General features: G+C 34.4%; 2 protein-coding genes across 11 annotated transcripts; one reads left to right on the top strand and one right to left on the bottom strand.

Moving 5' to 3' along the window:
• Positions 1 to 1712: 1712 nt before the first annotated feature.
• LOC111431152 (serine/threonine-protein kinase STY8-like) lies at positions 1713 to 9038 on the top strand. 10 transcript variants are annotated; one of them, XM_023067701.1, is made up of 17 exons: positions 1713 to 2185; positions 2596 to 2710; positions 3038 to 3138; positions 3237 to 3356; positions 3674 to 3728; positions 4210 to 4320; positions 4411 to 4461; positions 4553 to 4728; positions 4829 to 4936; positions 5593 to 5666; positions 5807 to 5982; positions 6287 to 6382; positions 7041 to 7121; positions 7227 to 7280; positions 7363 to 7497; positions 7572 to 7680; positions 8804 to 9038. In XM_023067701.1, the coding sequence occupies exons 1-16, from the start codon at positions 1983 to 1985 to the stop codon at positions 7653 to 7655; spliced, it is 1740 nt and encodes a 579-aa protein (XP_022923469.1). In that variant the 5' UTR covers positions 1713 to 1982; the 3' UTR covers positions 7656 to 7680; positions 8804 to 9038. The 10 variants fall into 10 exon arrangements, with proteins under 10 accessions (XP_022923469.1, XP_022923468.1, XP_022923466.1 ...); XM_023067700.1 differs by lacking the exon at positions 8804 to 9038 and adding an exon at positions 8319 to 8597; XM_023067698.1 differs by lacking the exon at positions 8804 to 9038 and adding an exon at positions 8316 to 8597.
• On the bottom strand, positions 7950 to 9011 carry LOC111431153 (protein IQ-DOMAIN 31-like). Its single transcript, XM_023067704.1, has 2 exons — positions 8579 to 9011; positions 7950 to 8462 (listed from the first exon to the last, which is right to left on the bottom strand). The coding sequence occupies exons 1-2, from the start codon at positions 8876 to 8878 to the stop codon at positions 8283 to 8285; spliced, it is 480 nt and encodes a 159-aa protein (XP_022923472.1). The 5' UTR covers positions 8879 to 9011; the 3' UTR covers positions 7950 to 8282.
• Positions 9039 to 9971: the final 933 nt, after the last annotated feature.

Genomic DNA, 9971 nt, shown 5'->3' with positions numbered 1-9971 from the left:
TGTTGAAGGTCGTTCAAGCTTTTTCTGGGAGTATGACATGGGTTACTTCAGCGCTGTAGCACCTTGGGTCGAAGTATTTTCTCTACCTCTTCTTACCCTGAAAAAACAGGGGCACCTTGTGTCCTTGAATCGATAACCATCTTTTGGCTAACCTAGCCTCCTCCGTCCCTCGGGACCAATAAAGCAGTTGTTCGAATGATATGCAACTAAAACAATTTCTTGTGTTTGAATTAGCCCCCAATCGTATTTCTCCCAAGATTAAAGAAAAGATGGGCAGGACAATCTTTCTTTTCCGAGCTATCGTTCCACTAAAAACAATATTCTTGTGATGTTATCGGAGTTATAAATCTAATCAACTCAAAATTTTGGGTGGATGATTTTTTTTTTTTTTTTTTTTTTGGAACTATTTGTTTTGTTGACAACTCATTCCATATGGCACCAATAGAGAATATATAACACAAACTATATTATATGAACTCATACATTATTATAATTTTCTATTATTCAATATATTCTCTCTATCTCTTTCATGATTGAGATTGATAATGGTGATTGGTGCATGTACTATGTAATCCCATTTTATAATGCAAACCTTATGATATCTCATTATTTTGTTTATTTGGTGGTTCTAAGCTTTCAATCCCGAGATTCCTAGCGACCCCAACTATTAAGAAGATGAACATTAAAAAGCGTTCATCCCAATTTAAAACCCTGAAGGGAAAGCTCAAAGAAGACAATATCTGCTAACGTGGGCTTGAGCCATTACATGTTTCTTCTAGTTGGATCGTAATAGTCTGTGCTTTTTATTATGGGTAATCATTTCTCATTTCTTTGGTCTTTTCAATCCTACGAAAGTCTTATGTTTTAGTCATATCTCGGTTTGGTATAGTGAAAGATTCTATATGTATGCACATTTAATTTTAAAAAAAAGCTTAAAATTTGAAAATATACATAAAAAGATTCTCAACTACACGAGAATTAGGGTTTGAAATTGAGATCTCAAAATATCATCCCGAGCATAGTTTAACAAGTTAAAGTTTCCTAATTGACCTAATAAATAAATAAATAAATCACGAAGAGAATCCAAATTAAACTTATTGATAAAATGTAAGAAATATGCCTCGATCATCTTTATTAAAGAAGGATAATCACGATTAGTAGTGAAATTTTGCAGTATCAATTTTTAAATAAATTTTCCATAATGTTTTTTAATTTTAATTAATTTGAATATCTAGTTTTAATAATTAAATAGAATTTTAATTGAGTCAATAATTATAAATTAAAAAAAATATATGATATTTAAAAGAAAGAAAGAAAAAGAGAAATTGCGGTGGGAGATATTTTAATGCAAATAATGATAAAAACACAATGATTCGATGGTGGAACTTTCTCTCTCCTTTTTCTTTTATTTTTTCCGTTTTAAAAAAAATCATCACCAATATCCAACATGGCAATTTTATATACTCTTGTGGTCCCCACATGACTCGACGCTGACTGTATGCTGACATGTCAATCTCTTCTAAAAGTTTTAAATACTTTCGTGTGTACTTTTACCTTTTTTATTTTATATTACTTCTTCAAATTTAGTTAACCTATTTTCATTATTTTTTAAAATTAATTTTCAATTAACGAAAAATTTAAATATATAAATTAAAATAAAATTTAATACGACAAAAATAATAAATTTTGTTTTAAAAGTAAAACGTATCTTCACTGAAACCAGAAGTACCTGAAAGCTTTCTCGCTCTACTTTCTCTCTCCTTCCACTCTGTCACCGTTTTCCACTTCACACAAACCTTCTTCTTCTTCTTCTTCTTCTTCATCATGATCTTCTTCTCCTTCTTCTTCTTCTCTCACTAGTTGATTCCAATTTCCGAGTGTGATTCTTCAATCATTCCTTGTTCCGCTGTTTTGATTTCTTCTCTGAAGCTTTATCTCAGATTCTGTTGATCGCTTTTTGGTTTTGGGTTTTCTTCTTATCAATGCCGATTGAAGATGATGTTGAGAGCTGCGGTAGCCGAGCCTCTGACTCCTCCTCGTCCCAAGCGAACCCGAGGCATCATCGACAGAAGCTTGATGTCTACAACGAAGTGCTCCGACGAATCCAGGAATCCAATTTTCATGAGGCGAATCTACCTGGATTTGATGATCAGCTATGGCTTCATTTCAATCGCCTCCCGGCTCGGTATCTTCCTTGCTTCCTCTCTCCTTTTCGATTATGTGCTAATTGCTTCTATGAACAATATGTTCGTTGAAGAACCTAATTGAGAAATTTTAATACATTACGAGTAAATTTGAATGCTGTAAAAGATTATGGATGAAATTGGGAACTATCTAGGAGACTAGGAGTCATTTTGATATATTTAGCCTTTTGTTTTATTTTGTTTTCTTAGTGTGAAAATTGGAAGTATTGAGCATTGTATAGCGTGGATTTATGGTTGCAGATTGTAAAGCGGATCAGTTGTTTTGTACGTAGTTTGGAATCTAAATTCATCTCTTATTCTTGTTTGTTCATATGTATTTATAATCACGTTTTCATTGGATTTCCAGAGCACTCCTTCCGTTTTTGTTAAGTTCCTGATTATTGCTGTATAGATACGCATTGGATGTGAATGTCGACAGGGCGGAAGATGTACTCATGCATAAGAGATTACTTCAATTGGCTGTAGACCCTGCTAACCGACCCGCATTCGACGTTCGTTCTGTGCAGGTAAAGCTTAAAAGTGCAACTCAATTGCATGAAACATTGTATCAGTTCAACTGCCAGCTCCTCTTTTCTTTGTTATTATTGGTAATGGGCATTATTTGTAGTATAAGTATAGATATTGAAATAGTTTGTGGTTTCAGAGAGTTGGAAGCCATGACAATGTATCACTAGGATCTATGCTATTTTCATAGAATTTGTTCCCTAATTGTTCTAGTTCTGTTATATGCTCGAGGGTACATCATGAAATCAGCTTTAAACTTCTTAACATAGTATGTTTGAGAATTGACTTTGAGCATAGAATCTTTATCTAGGTTTCTTTTGGTCATGCAGGTTTATCCTTCTGCTAATGAAAACTTTATCAATTCTTCTTTTTTGGATTCTTCAATGACGGAAGATGCTCAGAGCTCTTTGAATTATTCTAACAGACAAGGGTGCGGCTCAGTAATGTTATTCCGTACAAGTGTTTTTACAATTATGTTCTGATTCTAATTTTTGTTTTGGTGCTCATTGAGTGACACTCTCTCTCTAGGAACCTTCCACCTCCAACCTTTGGTTCTTCTCCTAATCTTGAAGCATTTGCGGTTCAGGCCTGCAAGTATGGGGTCGAAGATAGGGACAGTGCCCTAAACATGACACCCTGCTTTTCTCGGTGAGGAAAAGAGAGTGTTTCTATACAGAACAGCTCAACAAAATAGTAAAAGGAATAAGAACTATGATCTAGTCATTCGTTTTCAACCGCATATATCTCTTGAAGATTCAAGAGAGTCAAGACATTTTCACGTTTAATTTATTATAAGGATATTCTTCAAGTGGCAGTGAGATATATAACTTGGTACAAAACTATAAAGCTAAGGCCCTGCACAATAATAACGTTCTTCTTTTTCTGTATGCAATGTTAGTTATCTGCTTTTGACACATTAATGTTTTTGTAACCTTGTGTTTCGTTCTATTATTGACAATCTGTAGGCCAATGCATGAGATCACATTTGCGACAATTGACAAGCCTAAACTCCTTAGTGAGGTATTTGACCTATCTAAAAACTCAAAACCGTAGTTTCGAAAGTTTGTTAAATAGAATTGTAATACATTCACCTACATGAAACAATTATATTTGCTCCATGCTGCTACCAGTTTGTTAGACCACGACAAAGACTTTCTACCCGCCAACGAATTTTACTACTGCACAAGCATGTAAAAAACGAGGTAGAACTTAACCCACATTGCAGTAAAATTTTGGCAATTGGGACAAATAGTTTGATGGACCTGCACTTGCTGTTTAATAGGACTTCTTGCATTTTAGTATTTATTATTGTATAACTATTCCTCAAATGTCGGTTCTGTCCTTAAAACATTTGATGGCTGTGTCCAAGACACTCTTGATAAGCTATAAGTAGTTATGACAAAAACTCAATATCAAAGAGATATTTAAGTTGCTAGGGTTATTTTTTCCCTTTAATTATCACTCCCTTCATTGGATGATAGAAAGTTTTGGTTCTGGTCAGTTAACTTGCTTCCTAGCTGATGTTGGACTTAACATACAAGAAGCTCATGCTTTCTCCTCTGTTGATGGTTTCTCTCTGGATGCTTTTGTCATCGATGGATGGCCTTATGAGGTAAGTCAGTTCTAATATCTTTTTACTATTTTATTCATCTTTTATATCAGCCATCTTCATATTTTACTACTTGAATATTGGGAAATCTAGGAAACCGAGGAGCTGAAAAGGGTATTAGAAAAAGAAATTTTAAGTTTTAAGGTATCTTCTCTTTTGTCCATCAATTATACTGATACAATGTTGAGTTTTCTTTTTCCTTTAATTTTTTTAACGTACCTGAAATGGGATGCAGGAACAGTGTTGGTCAGAAAAGCAGCCCAGTCCTGCTTTGGGTAAGCATAACCAGAATAGAGTTGAATCTTTTCCTTGTTGTGTTGAAATACCTACTGATGGTACTGATGTCTGGGAAATTGACACCAGACAACTAAAATTTGAGAATAAAGTTGGATCCGGGTCGTACGGGGACCTGTAAGTTTTATCTAATTATGAAATATGATTGTTAACTGATAAAAATTAAAAAGCTTGTTGATAGATCCTCATCCTAATCTTCACTCCCTCTCCTCTCAAGGTATCGGGGCACTTATTGTAGTCAGGAAGTAGCTATTAAAGTACTGAGGCCTGAGCGTCTTAGCGAAGAGATGGTCAAAGAATTCTCTCAAGAAGTTTATATAATGAGGTTTGTCTGTATTGTTATTAACACCATTATGCTTTAGAAGAACATGGTATGCCCATTGAAGGACAACATGGGATACAGTGGGTTTAGGATAAAAATGTAGCAATCAGAAATGGTAGGACTTAGATAGTTTACTTCTTACAAGTTTTAATTCAATTTAAGATCATCCGCTACTTTCTAATCTTTAGTCTTCAAAATAATGCTTTTACTTGAGAAGAGGTGCTTCTGGCCTTAAAATTCTAATTTATCTTTGCGGTTGTGGTAAAATACTGGCATCCCCCATATGTCATATGTGATAAATAAAAAAACAACATACCGATTCAAAAGAGGATTGTACAAAGGAGGATAATCATCCTCGTATTGTCCTAAAGGATTGTTGAAAGGAACATTATGGGAATTGTCTGGAAATGCAAGACTAATGAAAAGCTATAACTTTTAAGTCTTTCAAACTTAGAATGGCATCTTCAAATATGTTTTAAGAAAGTCACTTAACCTATTTTTCATTGGTATTCCTCTCCAGATAATTTTTCCGCTTAAGAATTCCCATATTGATAATGGAGATAGATGGCTTCAGAATAAAACCCATAAAAGCACTTGGACATGTAATGCAGGATGAAGTCTTTTACTATCATACTAAAGTTCGGTACCTATTTTTGCAGGAAAGTTCGGCACAAAAATGTTGTTCAATTCATTGGAGCATGTACCAAACCTCCAAACCTCTGCATCGTGACGGGTAAGCTATGATAATTGAGAAATAAATGACTTCATAGTAAGGTTGCAACCTGTCACTTCTAGAAATTTCGTTTTTCACGATAGAGTTTTTTATTTTGTTTCTCAGCCAATTGATTGTTGCTCATGTTTTATCTTTTACAGAGTTTATGTCGAGAGGAAGTCTATATGACTTCCTTCATAAGCAAAGAGGTGTATTTAACCTTCCATCTTTACTTAAAGTAGCCATTAACATTTCAAGAGGGATGAACTATTTGCATCAAAATAATATAATCCATCGAGACCTCAAGACTGCCAATCTTCTGATGGATGAAAACATGGTGAGAGGAATTCATAGAAGTACGAGAATGAGAAATCTTCATTGATCTATAACCATTTATGCTCCTCCATTAATTCTTCTCTTCATCTTCCATTGAAAATTGTTCTTGTTTCATTTTTTATAACAGGCTTTTATACTTATGTTTTGTGCATTTACGTGGGCGTTAACATGGATGTGTGTGCCTATTTGTATGAAGCATGACATAATATCGTATGATTTAGAAAAAAAGACGAGCATAATTAGAAAAAAAAAATTGCAAAAGAATATTTGGAATTCAGTGTTGAATCCTAGATTCTTAAATTCAGGTTGTTAAGGTTGCTGATTTTGGAGTTGCCAGAGTTCAAACCCAATCTGGAGTAATGACAGCTGAAACTGGAACATACCGGTGGATGGCTCCTGAAGTATGTGCTTTCCGTAAATTTCTCATACTTTAAATATCTTTTTAATCATTCCAAATGAAATATACCTTACTCAATCACAAGAACGATTGAAATTTAATATCATCTTTATCAAAAAGAAATATTTAGTATTATATAGGTCATATGCAAGAATAAAATTGCTGTGTGTAATTTGGTTCTTCAAGACTTTGATATGTTTATTATTCTTGTGAGGTATACGAGGACTGAGTCATGGTTAGCTGGGAGTCTGACGCATTTTCTATCATATCTTGCTTTCTCTCACTTCTATGATCAATTAAATTATAAACCAGAATTTGCATCTTGATCTTACCAACATTGTCAAGAGTGATAACAGTGATGAATTTAAGACACCGAACGACTGCAAGGTTCAATTGATAGCACGGCTTTAGATGGAGCACAGTAGTTAGAAAGGGTATATCTAACCTTGATGACATTAAATGCTCTGCTTTTATTCTTGACGCTCACTGACCCGACATTTTACCAGCGATTTGTCTTCCTTGAATTCATTGCAGCAAAACCTTTTTCAACTAATTACTTGTTTACTGCATTTATCAACTAGTCTTCCGATGTCTGTCACTCTAGATTCTAAAGGAAGTGCCATATCTTTTCATTGTGATGATTTTTTTTTTTGGATGTGAAGGTTATTGAGCATAAACCATATGACCATAAGGTAGATGTTTTCAGCTTTGGAATAGCTTTATGGGAGCTTTTAACCGGAGAAGTAAGCAGCTGCTTTGATTTGAGTATTCATTTTATGGATGTTTTTATGGCTTCTCCAGTTTAGTGTACTTATGATTTCCCTTTTGCCATTTTGTTGTATGACTAGATTCCTTACTCATCCATGACCCCATTACAAGCAGCTGTTGGCGTAGTCCAGAAGGTATAAACATCTATTTTCTTGAACAATATTACCATTACCGCAATCAATACGCTTTAATTTATTATCCGACGTTGTTTAACAGAGACTGCGACCCACAATACCGAAGAATGCTCATCCCGTTGTTGCTGAACTGCTTGAAAGATGCTGGAGGCAGGATCCAACCGAACGGCCAAACTTCTCTGAAATTTTAGAGATACTCAAACAGATAGCTGAGCAGGTAACGTAGACTCATTAGCAATATCTGACATGTTGAATTACGAAAAGTTTCTCAGTGAGGTTCAATCGAAGCAGGTCAAAAACAACGGGGAAAATCGACGCAAGAAGGATAAAATATCGGGTGCGTTCTTCTCAGCCTTCAAGAGGGAGCACCACTGAATACACTGGACGAGCTTCGCCAGAGGTACAATGGTGCTGGTAATCAATAAGACCCTCCCACAAAAAGTAGGAAAATGTTTGGACCGCCTTTTTTGTGACTTCTTTTGTGTTCATGTTTCCTTCTTTTACCTAACAGCTATATTGGTAGATAACCCGTAGCATGCTGTATAATATGCTATTCAAAACTAATACATCTGAATGTAGAATTCGCCTTCTTTCTTTGATATTACAAGTTGGATTCTGCCTCTATCTCTCTATCTTCTTTCTTTTCTTTTATGCTGATAAATGCATGAATTTTGAATCTTAAATCAAGTTGTGTACAAATTATTTGTGAGAAGAGAAGAGAAGAGAACTGATAATCAATCATTAACAAGAAAAGAATTGGCACTTGGATTCAACTCGTGCAGCTCGAGAATCGTACTAAAGCATAAAACTTCAAAAACTAGCTGCAAAACACTTGAGAAATAAAGGTCAAGAAGAGAATCTCCAAACAACAATCAAACAGAGGATATGAACACAAAAGAATAGAATTCTGAATGAACTTAGCCACACTATTATATGTCCTGTAGAAGCATCTGCTAGTAGTATAAATAATACCTTTTCTCCGCAGCTTTGAAGAAACAATCTTCAATAATCAGACTCTTCACTGTACCTGTTCAGAAGCTGGCGAGCACGAACCCGAACCTGCAATCGAACCAATGCATGCATGAATTGAAGAGCTACCCGCGCCTGCCTCCTCGCACACACCCCTCGAGCCAGCGCTTGCAGCTTCACCAAGCTTCTTAGTGCTTGAAATGCTCGTCTTGCCTGAACAACAAGCGTAGGCGTTGATAATACACCAAAGGACTAAATGTAGCCTACTTTAGCATAGACAAATTCATCAAGAATTCAAAGAACAAATATGTCATGGTAAGATATAATACAAGATGGCCTCTGAAACAAGCTTGGATTTTGATGGCTGCCACTTCCTCTATAGACAAATCTTTGTTTTGAAAACTGGGTATCCTTGAATCATATGTAAATTCTTCATCTTCTTCTTCTTCTTCTTCTTCTTCTTCTTCATCTTCATGTTCTTCATCTTCTTGTTGTTGTGCTAATGTAAGATTGGTTTCTTCTTCATCATGATTTGGGCTGGCGTTTGTCTGCAGAAAAACAATGTCTCTGTTGGCTTTTCTACTCAGCTTCCTTCGAGCTCTTCTGAACCAGTTTCTTGTAATCCCCATTTTACTTCTTGTTCTTCACAGGCATCATAAATGGTTAGCTGCTAATTTCTGATGACTTTAACGGACAATTAGGTTGCTAGAAAGTGGGAGATGTGCGCAACATGTTGGGTGTTAAAACACAGATTTGGATGGAACTAACCAAATTTTGTGTTAATGTTTATGTTGCTTTGTCACAAATCCAACAACGTGGAGAGAGGTTTTTTTTTTCTTCTTTCTTTCTTTCTTTTATGACAATGATTGTGAGTTGACTTTGGTTGTTTAGCAGGTTATAATAGCGTGGCTCACGATTTTATATTTTTGAAGAGTTGAGAAAAGATTTAGACGTGTATATAATGGCTTAGGGTAGTCGTATATAATGACTATGTCGAATAGCATTTTAGATAGAATGTACGCCGAAATTTTCAGTTTCCTATCTTTACAGGCCCGATCGATAACTATTTTGCTTTTTAAGATTAAATTTATAAATACCATATTTCTATCTAGCTTTATCATTGTTTTATTATCTATTTGCTAACGATTATTAAAAATTTATATCTAACATTTTGTTTTTGACTTAGAAATATGAAGGTCATTCCATAAAACCAAACATACTTCGATCTTAGTGTAAACAATATACTATTGATATCTTTTTTTTTAGTTTAAATTAAAGTAGACTTCGAACTTCTCTATGTCAGTTGAACTATACTTAATTTGACTAGTGATTAATGATAAAGAACATAAATGTTCTGATAAAAGTGGCGATTTCCTTTTAGATTAAGGACGTATGGTTTATCCATCAAACATTCAAGCATATTTTAAAATGAAAATCTATATTTGAAATGATAATGGTTGATTAGATCATTGATATTACAATTGTACGTTCTTTCCTGCCTTAATTGTCATGCATGTACGTTGTAACTTTATAAAGAATAGAAATATTTTGAAACGGTATCAATGTTATTTTATAATTTAACCTAATTTGAATGATGCAATTCTTCCCTACGAGAAATTATGAAATTATAACTGTAGACTGTAGTTGGTTAAACAAAATTTTCTACTTATTTTTATCGTAAAAATGATGTAACGTTTAAATTACCAATTTGAAAATAGCTCA

Source organism: Cucurbita moschata, unplaced genomic scaffold, assembly GCF_002738365.1.
Source record: "Cucurbita moschata cultivar Rifu unplaced genomic scaffold, Cmos_1.0 Cmo_Scf00035, whole genome shotgun sequence".
NCBI lineage: Eukaryota > Viridiplantae > Streptophyta > Magnoliopsida > Cucurbitales > Cucurbitaceae > Cucurbita > Cucurbita moschata.
Note: the sequence above shows the minus strand (reverse complement) of the source record. Positions and strands in the feature narration are given on the sequence as shown.